Raw genomic sequence first — 12406 nt, forward strand, 5'->3', positions numbered from 1 at the left:
TGAGAACTCACGTTCAGACGAGAAGCTTCTCTCTGTGTTCCGTGAAGGAGTGAAGTACGGTGCAGGAATCGGTCCAGGTGTTTACGACATTCACTCTCCAAGAATACCATCAACAGAGGAGATTGCAGACAGGATAAACAAAATGCTTGCGGTTCTTGAGCAGAACATCTTGTGGGTAAACCCTGACTGTGGTCTGAAGACAAGGAAGTACACTGAGGTCAAACCAGCACTTAAAGCCGTGGTTGATGCTGCCAAGCTTATCCGCTCGCAGCTCTCTAGTGCCAAGTGAAGAGCTTGAAGATGTTACTTCAATTTCCGGGATTTTATGTTTGTATTTATAAATCTACATGGGTTTGTGTTTGTTCGGGTTTCAATAACTTTTCTTACAAGAAAAAATTTCTTAGAGAAAATTAGGTTTTGAGGAAACGGGGCCTCTCTTTAGTTGAAGAGGGTTTATGTTATGGCTTCAATCTCATATTTTTCATTTGCTGCAATGTTATTATGTATCTTTGTTTTATCTTTTATGAAATATGCTTCTTTGGTCCCTTGAATGAGAATGAGGATTGTTAAAATATCAATCCACTAGTAATGTAGAATTAAAGAATTTGCGGAAAACAATATTTGTGGTATAAAGATCTTTCAGCAGTAGTAGTAGACTAGTAGTACGATAAGATTGATTTGATACCATGAAAGGTACACACTTTTTGAACCTTAATGCAAGTCCGATTCGTGCATATATATAGATCACTTGACGTGGTGTATCAGATAAGTAAAGGTAATTAAAGTCATAATGAAATGTTCATGTTTTGATTAAGCATTTATTTTGCATGGTGTAATCATTTCTTTTTCAACCTTGTAGTGTATTTCATGATGTGAAATTCATAAACATTTTAATCATAATCTTACTATTGTAGCATGTATATAGAACTATACAATTTTCAGGGAACACTTTGTTTAAAAAGTTGGGGACCTTCTCCTTCTCTTTCGGTTGGCTGGCGGGTTCTTCTACTCATTCTCTCCCTCTCACAGCGAAGGTCAGTGACGTGGACATTGGTTGGCATGAGATCCAATAACAGATATCCACGTCATGAGATTTATGTCACGAAAGCTGACGCGTCACGTTAGGCCTTTGATTTAGCCATCCTCCTATGATTTAGCAGCATCTGTTTATCTTTTACCATTTTGTCCCTCCAATTAACATAAATAAATTTTGTTGAAAAAGTGAGAACCCTGTTTAATTAAAAATTTTAAATATTGAAAGGTTTAAAAGGGATTATTGTTTTCTTTTTTTTTCTAAGACTTAAAATAAAAAGAGGTTGAGAGAGAGAAGTTAATCTCATGCTCAGGCCTTGATTGGACACTTGAAAAGAGAAGCAAAAATGCTTTTTACCCACCAATCAATAAAAACAAAACAATTTGTGTTTTTGGAAAAAAAAAATTGCGGTTTTCTAAGTAGAATTATACACTTTGACTTCTATTCTATGGAAAATCATGAATTATCTAACGGTTTTCGGGAAAACCGCAATGACCAGTGGTCAAAAGTTTTTTTTTCTTCTTTTTTTTCTAAATTTGCTATATATAGGTTAAAACTATATTTTTTTAAAAAACATATACAAAAGCAAATAAAATAATTCTTAAACCATTTTTCATAGACTAATTATTTAATTTATGTATAACTATAGCTAATAAATTATAATCACACTTTTGTAAAATTTCAAGACATCCATTAAAAATATGTTTTTTATTTTATTTTATGTTTTGAATTGTTTATTTATTTATTTTTTTTAACAAATTTTTGAATTGTTTATTAATAATACAAAGTGGTCATGTAGTTTAAAGTTTATTCAACTATTCTTTGAATTTAAAATTTTCTTACTAATTGTATTGTAATAAAAGTATAATTTAATAACATCTACAAAACATTTACTAATTTCTTCATACAAATATTATTATAATAGTTAAAGTATAAAAAACTGTTTTTCTGTAAAAAAGAAGATAATGTATATAAATCCATATAAGATATAATTTTATTGATTAACGAAAACCAAAAATTAATAATTTACAATTACACTAACTATTAATAGATGATTTAACATATTTATCTAGAATACTTAATTTACATCTGTTTTTGTTTTTTTCCAGTTAAATAATTTTATTGTAAATTGTTTAATAGATTAAAATAAAATTATTAAAAGTTTGATTATACAATATATATGTTTTTAATAAAGTGTACCATAAATTAGATTTCACCAATCAAACATTATTGTGTACCGCTTATTTGTATGAACCGCACTTGTCCCACAAGTACATTTGTTTTGCAGTTGATTTGTAGTGCACTATAAAACCGTTTTTCCCGTATAACCAAATACGCGGTCACTATTCGGATCCTCGGTTTCATACATGACTGTGTGTAATGTATGACTTTGTCCGCGTCTCACGTGACGACATCAAAAGGACCTTCTCTCTGTAGTTAGGTGTGGGCCGTGTGAGAGATGAGAGATGGACTTCTTCATCATCTCTTCTTCTCCGAGTCTTTAGCACGTCACGAATTAAAGGACTTTATAGTCATTTTGTTTAGTTTCTATCTAATTACAGATTTACCCCTTCGGGTCGGAGTTCTCTCTCGCTCATTCAGAAACTCTTTTCACACGGCCTCTGTTTCATATGGGAGAAGAGGGTATATTCTCTGTTTTGATTCGTTTCTGAAATTTCTTCATAGAAGATTCCATTGTGCTCTTTTCATTTATCCTCTCTTCTCTCTCTATTTGATTTCACATATATAATCTGTCTTTTAATCGGTCTCTCTGCTGTTACATCTCATCGGAGTTCAATTTCAGGTAACTTCTCTGTTTATTATTTTAAAACTCAATGTCAGTTTTGATTAAAACATCATCGACAACGGTTTTGTTTACTTCTTCTCTTTTGATTGGTGGTGAATGATTAAAGATGAGAGGCCAATTTTATTTTATTGTAAAATTAAAGTCTTGATTTTGAGTGATGGGTGCTTCCAAAGATAGTAAAATGTCCGTGATTTCTGTATTTTCTTTGGTATTTTGTGATGAATTTTGGAACTTTCTCGATTGTATTCTGCTACTCATTGTTGTCTTGGGGATCGAGTTTTATCTGTTTGCCATTTCTCGATTTTGTGTATGTGTGCTTTCTGGAGATTATTGTTTTAATGTCAATTCGTCTCTGTTTAATAAAGAGATCTAAGTTTGAGTGTTAAAAGGTGTGATCTTTTCCCCGGATTTGGTATGAGTCAGTCATAATTCGTGGACTCATTTTTTACTAAATGTATGTATGTATGTTGATTAACAAAGTTTGCTTATCGAGCTCCTTGTTTCGATTTAAGGTCTAATCTTAAGTACTTCTTGGTGTAACATCATCTGTTTGAGTGACACACTTCATGAGATTCTTTGCTTTGTGGTTGCTGCAAGTACTAGTCTTTAGAAGATGCATCTTTTTTTGGATTTGTTTTTTTAAGAAAAGGAGCGATGCTTTCCATTACTCTGGTTTACTTGTTTATTCTTTGTTGTCTAGATTCCTCACCGAAGCTACATAAGAATATTTATTAATCCATTATAACTTTTCTTATATGGACAGGAATTTTTCTGCTTCTCTTATGAAGTGATTGTGAAGATTTGAGTACACCAACCCCCCCTGAGTGATTTGTTCGACTCATTTTCAAGATGAAAAATCAGCTTTAGCATTAGTTCTATGGCATTGAACTCCATAGAGGGCCAGAAAAGACATTCTTCATTGTTCTTTTAGCTTAGTTATTAGAAACCGAGTCTTACTTTTTGGAGGTATTTGGTCTAGACACAACATTTGTGGCGAACAAGGTTTTAGTGGGAATTCTTGCCGTCTAGAAATATGGAATTGTCCGTCTCTCCTCAAGTCCAGAAAATGAACTTGCAAACTTCCCGTAAAAGCTCACTTTCAGGGTCTAGGAAAGATTTGTGGTTTGCTATACGAGAAGGGTCATTGGTTGATGTGGATTCAGCACTGACCGCGCTGAAGAAGAGCGGTGGCAATATTAATTTAAGGAATGTCTATGGTCTGACTCCTCTGCATATTGCCATCTGGAGAAACCACATTCCTATTGTTAGGAGGCTGCTTGCAGCTGGCGCTGATCCAGATGCTAGGGTTTGTGACCTTTCCTCTATTTGTGTCTTTTGATATATCTATGTATTTGTTTCTTCAGTTTATAATCTGGAATCTATAAGTTCCATGTTTATACTTAATCCTACCTATTTTACGTCATTTTTCAGTAAGTTATTTGGTTACTGTCTCTTTGTTTGTTGCAAATATTGTATTCATAATGCTTAGAAAATTGAGCTTGCCCTATATTGTATAATGTTCATTTCAGGATGGAGAATCTGGTTGGAGTAGTCTTCACAGAGCTTTGCATTTTGGTCATCTCGCGGTAGCTAGCGTACTAATTGACTCAGGTGCTTCTTTCACTCTGGAAGACATAAAACTGCGAACACCCGTTGATTTGGTCTCAGGTCCAGTGGCGCAGATTATTGGCGAGCAACAGAGTTCGGGTAACTAATCTTTTCTCAACCTTGACCTTTAAAGGAAAACATAATTCTTCTGGTCATTCTTTCAAACACTACTTTTGAGAAGCTGAAATGTTATTTTCATTTGTTTTTTTTTTCAGTGGCTACAGAGGTTTTCAGCTGGGGAAATGGTGCAAACTAACTGGCAATCAACATGTTCAGAAGCTACCCGGCAGAGTTGATTCGCTGCATGGTTGTTTAATTAAGCTGGTCTCTGCTGCAAAGTTCCATAGTGTTGCCATTAGTTCTCATGGAGAAGTATACACGTGGGGGTTTGGAAGGGGTGGCCGCCTTGGACATCCTGAATTTGACATTCACAGGTATGTATTGTTGTTGTTATTACTCTGATATGGCGATTTGAGGAGGAGTTTATTTGCTTTCATTCCTACAAAATTTACATGGTGTTATTTGTTGCGTTTATATGAAGATTTCCACTTGCCTTTGGCGTTACTATTGTTTCAAAATTTGTTTTACTCTAGCAAGCTATGATTCTATGTACGCTTAGAAGACTATAATTGATCTTTCTGGTTTACTATCTCAGTGGTCAAGCTGCAGTTATTACTCCCCGCCAGGTTATAACCGGTTTAGGATCACGCCGTGTAAAGGCAGTTGCGGCAGCTAAGCACCACACTGTTATTGCTACGGAAGGCGGGAATGTATACACATGGGGTTCCAATAGAGGTACACTCAATCGGCTTCCTATTTTCCAGTGAATGGATCTCTAGTGCTCTATAATACTCAAGTTTTAGTTTCTTAGTTAATCTGAATGAGATGGATTTATGTCCAATCTATTTGGGTCACCTCGAGGTCTTTTATCCTAGAGGCTGATGTTGTTTGTGATGCTCTTGTAGAGGGTCAGCTTGGTTATACCTCTGTGGATACTCAGGCAACACCCCGCAAAGTTACTTCATTGAAGGCAAAGATTGTAGCTGTTTCTGCAGCAAACAAACATACTGCCGTAGTTTCTGAGTGCGGTGAAGTTTTCACTTGGGGATGCAACAAGGAAGGTCAGCTTGGTTATGGAACCTCAAACTCAGCATCAAACTATTCTCCCCGATTGGTTGATCACTTGAAAGGAAAAGTTTTCACGGCTGTTGCATCTTCAAAATATCACACTCTAGTGTTGCGAGACGATGGAGAGGTAAAGTTTCTTACGACATGTTAAGTTTGTCAATATGTAAAGTTTAAAGAATGTATGAGCGTGTGGAAATTTTACTTTTCTTTAGTATTCTTTCTTTCTTCTGTGACCAGGTGTACACCTGGGGTCATCGGCTGGTGACTCCAAGACGTGTTATTATTTCCCGGAATTTAAAGAAAGCTGGGAGCACACTGTTAAATTTTCATCGTAGGAGACCTCTTCGATTGACTGCAATAGCTGCGGGAATGGTACACAGCTTGGCTCTAGCAGAAGATGGTGCATTGTTTTATTGGGTTTCCTCCGACTCCAATCATAGATGTCAACAGGTTGGATTCAACCTTCTCTTGTTATCTTAAAAAAATGTAGATAACTCAATATGACTTGCATAGTAACAATCAAAATATGTTTAATTCTGGTTCTTGCAGTTGCACTCGCTGCACGGTAAAACAGTTGTGAGCATTTCAGCGGGTAAATACTGGGCATCTGCTGTTACTAGCACAGGTGAAGTTTACATGTGGGATGGGAAAAATGGTAAAGATATGCCACCGTCTCTTTCTCGCCTCCACAACTTGAAAAGGGCAACCACAGTTGCTGTTGGTGAAACACATCTTCTGGTTGTGGGTTCTCTGTATCATCCTGCCTATGCTCCTACTGTGCTTAAGAAGTCTCAGACTCTGCAAGCGGATGAAAGTAGGGATGAAGAAGATGAAGAACTTGATGAAGGTTTTATGTTTGATGATGTGGAATCTGTGAATGTCTTAAAAGCCGTTCAACACGATAATCCTAAGGAGAGGACCGTACCTAGTTTGAAAAGTTTATGCGAGAAGGTGGCAGCGGAGTGTATTGTAGAGCCACGAAATGCTATTCAACTGCTTGAAATTGCAGATTCGCTTGGAGCAGAGGACCTTAAGAAGTACTGTGAGGTAATGCTAACCTTCCTTTGTGATTGCACACTACACGTTTATGTTCAGTGTTTTCTTTTTATGCTCTCGCTGATGAAAACCATATACGTTTGTGTTCTTCCTGCAGGACATTGTGATTCGAAACCTTGACTTTATTTTGACGGTTTCTCCCCAATCAATTGCAAATACATCACCTGATGTTCTTGCCAATCTCGAGAAATTATTGGATGACAGATCATCTGAAACATGGAGCTCCCGACCACTTCCAACACCAACAGCCACATTTCCTGTTGTTATAGATAGTGAAGAGGAGGAAAGTGAGAGCGACGTTCTAAGAACTCGTGACAACCATGTGAAACACTGTTCCAGTATTGCTGAGGGAAGTACTCGAATGGATTCATTCTTGCAACCAGAAGATGAGTTGGCTCAACGCAATTCCAAAGAAGTCCGAGCTTTGAGGAAAAAGTTGCAACAAATTGAGATCCTTGAAGCAAAACAATCCAGGGGACAACTTCTTGATGGTCAGCAAATAGCAAAACTTCAAAAGAAACTAGATATCGAAAGTTCACTGGTAGAACTTGGTATTCCTGTTGAAGAGTCTCCAGAGGCAAAATCATCAACAGCTTTGCCGCTAGATGGAAAGGCCAACAAGAAGGGGAAAAAGAAGAAAAAGGGAAAACAGAGGTTTGTACAGGTTGAGACATTCCCTGATTTTGGTGAAGTTAAAGTGGAAATAGATACAATGCAGGGTAAAGAAATTGAGGAAATCTCTGAAGCTATCAAGCCAAAGGTTAGTTTCAGTACCGGTTTGATCATATTAGTTACGGTTTTATCTACATCAGTTGAATTAGTTTTGTGTTGTACTTATTCTACTAGGATGGCAAAATCATGTTGGATAAGACGGTGATTAGTGGGTTCCCCAAGGAATCAGACTTTGTCTCACTCTCGCAGAAGAAAGATAATCCTCCGGATTCGCCGAGAAGCAAGAAACTTGGAACGGCAGCAAACAAGAAGAAGAACAGAAAGGGTGGGCTTTCCATGTTCTTAACTGGTGCTCTTGATGATATCCCTAAACCTGTTGTTATTCCTCCACCAAAGCCTAAGTTTGAAGGTCCTGTGTGGGGTGGAGCTAAGACTCCTAAAGGATTATCTTCCCTCCGGGATATTCAAGACGAACAAAGCAAGAATCGGCCTCATGAACCTGTCAGGACAGCTAAAAATCAGCCAGGCGATGATTCTTCTGGTAAAACAGAAGGAAAGATATTACTGAGTTCTTTCTTGACTACGAAGCCAATTCCAGTGGAATCAGCTAAAAGTTTGCAGCAATCTGATATGGAAAGAGGGACTCCTCCTTGGGTTTCTTCTGAAACTCCTCGTAACCTGTCCCGACCTTCTCTCAGAGATATCCAGATGCAGGAGGTAAGTTGTTCATATGTTTGAAGAATGCTTCTAAAGAAACAGACAAGATTGTCTTGTTGCATCACACAGTTTGTGTTTGAGAGCTCATCTTCTCTCGGTGGTGTCTTTGTCTTGTCTAATGCAGGTGAAGAAGCAACAGTCTCTTTCCCACAGTCCAAAGACAAAAACATCAGGCTTCACTGTCACAACCGGGCAAGGATCTCCATCAGATTCGCCTGGAACTAATCGATGGTTCAAACCAGAGATAGATGCTCCATCACCCATAAGATCAATCCAGATCGAAGAAAAAGCCATGAAGGATCTCCGCCGCTTCTACAGCAGCGTGAAGATAGTCAGAAACCAGCCTTGATGATTGAGTGAATGAGGCATTAAGTTTTCAAGAGCTCTCATTCTCAAAACTCAAAAAGTGTTGTAGTAGTAATTGTATGATGTCTCCGCTGTACATAGGGTGTCCTCTTAACTGGTCAGCCATCTTTTTTTTTTTTTTTTCTTTCAATTTGTTAGTCTTTGGTAGTAGCTACCAAAGTAGGGCTCATGTTGATGTACATCGCTGGTGTACATGAAGCTTTTAAACCTTCTCACAAACCATTTTAGATGTACATAATCTCGTGATAATAAAACAAGCTTAGATAATTCTTTCAATATTATGTGTCCTTGTTTAGTAGCAACAAAGCGGGTACTGACTCTTTGGTTTGATTCTCCCTTGTAAAGATGCTGTCCCAAAATAAAGAGTTTGAATAGTAATTTCTGTCAACAACCGAGATTTTTTACCTCTCTCTTTTATTGTTGGTAAAAAACGAACATAAATTATAAATATAACTTGGAAATAAAAAAATCATTGGAGTAGAAGTGAAAAAAAAAAAAAAAACGCTAAATATAGAATCCATTAATAATAGAGAGAGCTTTGGCATGGAAATAAATCCACAAAAGAGAAGGCACCAACGGACATGAGTATGTGGTACAAGCTACACCAAACACTCGTCCGGAACAACCAATATACAGTCCAACGAACAAGGTCCATTGTACATGTTGTATATGAATGGGAGAATTGAGCTGCAACATGGCAATTCCAAAAGCGAACATGGAGTAAGTGTAGATCAAGACATCTACACTTGGGTAATTGAAGGTTATGTAGTAGATTGTCGTCACAAGAATGATGGAAAAGATCACTCGTGTACCGGGTAAAGGAGGGGTAAAGGAGGTTCATGTTCTTTATAGATGCAAATAGTGGTCGGGAAGTGTAACATAAGTAACATCACCACGTACAAGGTTGTGCCACCGATGCTTGCGTATTGCAACGAACATGTTGAAGGACATAGCCTGTAAAGTGAAACGGAGATTCCCAATAACGACAATGTTGCTATTAACTTCCACCACAACCCTCTCATCTCTATTTGTTTTTTCTTTTTTTTACTTGGGAAAACTGGTTAAGTGGGAGAATATATATGCTCCAACGAGATTTTAATGAATCAATTTTCACCTTTTAAATATTTAGTATTTGATGATTTAGCCTTATCTTATCACATATCAGTATATTTTGTGTTTATCTATAATTAATTTGTTTATTGACAGGCAAATTTTGGGTTAATCTATTATTATCATTATTTTTTATTTTATTTTGGTCAACAAAATTAGAAAATATTAAATTAAATACATCAATTAATTACACCAAAGAGTGTTTCTCGGTGGGTGACATATTTCACATGTATATCTATATATATACTGTATTATGCAACTAAAAGTTTTAATTTGTACACTTCTAACCGATTCAGAGGATTATCAAGTTTCAAGTTCCTGCTTAAAGAAAGAGGAGACAAATCGTTAAACCAAAAAAAAAGAATCCACATTCCCTGATCTTGATTTGGAATCTGAAAGTTACGTTTTGTTGAACATGCATGGAAACAAATGCTAATCAGCATTTTACTATAAAGAGACGATATAATTTAATTATTAACTTATACATAAAGCATAGTCATTTGATACAGAAGAGCTGAGTTCATTAAGATAGTTTTTTTTTTGATCAAAGTTTATTAAGATAGTTCAAGCATTATTATCTCATGCTCTTGCCCCTTTGGGATGACCATATTAAGATATATATATATACAGAGTCGAAAAAAATTTCCACTTAAATCATTTTTCTGATAAGTGAGAGAGTGACAGAGAGAGATCATTTATCTTCTATAAAAGGGAGTCACTAATACACTTTTCAAGTTTCAAACCGATTCTGTTGCAGTCTCGGAAAAAAAAAAAAAACCAGAATCATTCTTCTTCTAGAGGATCAAAACTATCAGCAGTGTTCCACCAACTTTGGTCGAGAACATCAATCGATCGTCTCAAGCTCCTCAGATCCGATTGAGAGGAGCCTTGAAAGATGAAGAAGCTGAACAGATTGCTTCGACTGAAGTGACAGAGACGTTGGTGGACTCCAAATCACCAAGGCCTGTTAATGTGTCAAAACAGCATAAACCCATTAACACTTCAGCGAAGCCCAACAAGAACAATACTTTTACAAAGCCCAACAATGAGACAAAAGCTTCTCCTCTTCAACGGCTAACTCCACCTGCACAAAAGACCAAAATTAGAGTGAAGACAGAGCAAGCAAGTACGGATCCAATCAACCTCAGGAACAGATTTGAGTGTCTTGACACACTAGACACCTAATGATTGTATGAGCTGTCAGGGCAGAAAGCCCTAGCATTGTATCTACTATAAAAGCAAAACAATGTAATGAAACAATCAAGGAAATAAAAAGAGAGAAATGTTATTTACCTAAAAGAGCCGCTGAGCTTCTTCTTCAAAAACCTCCTTCGCTCTTTAGAAATCTTTCTTTCTCTTCTTCGTTAGGAAGCATCATGTTGGCGTTCGTTGCAAGAACACGATTGGTTTACCCGAGGATTCAAGCATGGGCGTGGTTGTTTGTGTGCATGATCAGTGTATTGTCGTCATCTCACAACTTGGGGAATACGGAATCTATAACTGCTGTCTTACTCTTTTCGTTTCTGGCGACTCTTCCCAAATTGGCTCCGCAGAACCGTATCAATCTCCGGGAGATTCTTAGCAACAAAGTATATGCAGTCGTTAGAACTGCAGGGTTGGTAACGTTCTTCAACTTCTTTTACTGGATTGGGAGCTATATGACGGTTGAACAAGGTTGGTCTCCTTATCTTGCTGCTGCCTTCTTTTACCTCTACGTTCTTGCGGTAGATATTGAGTTCGGAGTAGACGAAGACATCGGTGTCTCAGATGGTTTGATCTTCGCAATCTATTGCCGCGTTCTTTCTCAGTTGAACGCACCGTTCTTGGGAATCCAATTTGCGTTTGCCATGTTCATTCTTTATAAACATCTAAAGCCGGAATTGTTTCCGCTCCCAGTTCAAGATGACGTTTCCGACGTTGAGCATGAATTTTTTTTGAGGTTGGGGATGGTTTTTTCGAGATCGAAGATGATATTATCGAAGGCGATGACGCAGTTGCAGATGAAATCGATGTTTTAGGTTATCAAGGCGATAACGAATCTGATCTCAGTGGCGAAATGGAAGATTTTTACGCAGTCGAACAAGAAATTGAAGAAGTCGAACCACCAGTAAACCTCAACGCCGCCGTGATTGAAGAAGTCGAACCACCAGTTAACCCAACGCCGCCGCAGCTGCCGTCGAAGTCCCGATCGCTAGGCTCATTCTTTGGGCTCAGTGTTTTTGCACTTGTGTTCTAGTGGGCCTAATCGTACGTCGAAGTCCCCGTCGCTAACTCATTCTTTGGACTCAGTGTTTTTGCACTTGCGTTCTAGTGGGCCTAGTCGTACGTCGTCGTTAGTTTGGTCTAGTATTCGGTTCATATTCTTTTTTTTTTTTTCAAATATTAGGATTTGAGAGAAAAATGCCATTGAATTTTAACCAAGACAGTTTGAAATGTAAAGGGCACTTTTTGATCTTGATATGATGATGAACAGTTTAACACAGTCATAATGTATCAATGGAGACCATGCTATTTCTTTTTCTTTTCTTTTTTAATATTAGGATTTGAGAGAAAAATGCCATTCAATTTTAACCAAGACAGGATGTCTAATTAATCTTATTTATGATATTAATATAAGTTTATATGCCTTAATCTTATTTATGATATTTTTTAGTTCCTTCTATAGAATTAGAAATAGCATGGTCTTAGTCAAGTATCTTTATAAATTATGAAAGAAACTCAGTAATTTAAAAATACAGGAGACAAAATCTCGAAATTGACTTGAATTAAAATCAAATTCTGTCAAATATAAATAAATACATAAGAGTAAACTGAGTTTTGACCAAATTCACTAGAAAATACATAAGTCCAAATTAATAGATTCATATACACTTTGACTATATATAAGAAAAAAAAAAAAAAAAAAAAAA

At 36.8% G+C, this 12406-nt stretch overlaps 2 protein-coding genes across 3 annotated transcripts in view; both read left to right on the forward strand.

Annotated features, from left to right (window-relative positions):
* Positions 1-551, forward strand: part of LOC104764009 (5-methyltetrahydropteroyltriglutamate--homocysteine methyltransferase 2) — a 5461-nt gene extending 4910 nt beyond the window's left edge. Inside the window, exon 12 of one of the 2 annotated variants that reach the window (XM_010487431.2) lies at positions 301-551. Coding sequence is in view for 1 of the 2 variants with exons in the window: in XM_019241351.1 (XP_019096896.1) it covers positions 48-289 (242 nt within the window). In the remaining variant the exon portion in view is untranslated. Of the gene's footprint in view, positions 1-47 lie in introns of both variants that reach the window. The other variant, XM_019241351.1, reaches the window with a different exon arrangement.
* LOC104764010 lies at positions 2631-8663 on the forward strand. Its single transcript, XM_010487434.2, is given in 12 exon segments — positions 2631-2837; positions 3604-4146; positions 4370-4547; positions 4664-4699; positions 4702-4882; positions 5104-5243; positions 5414-5703; positions 5814-6026; positions 6126-6623; positions 6730-7392; positions 7479-8021; positions 8146-8663. Coding segments are annotated over 11 exon segments (3240 nt in total). The 5' UTR covers positions 2631-2837; positions 3604-3873; the 3' UTR covers positions 8371-8663.

Source organism: Camelina sativa, chromosome 19 (genome assembly GCF_000633955.1).
Source record: "Camelina sativa cultivar DH55 chromosome 19, Cs, whole genome shotgun sequence".
Lineage (NCBI taxonomy): Eukaryota > Viridiplantae > Streptophyta > Magnoliopsida > Brassicales > Brassicaceae > Camelina > Camelina sativa.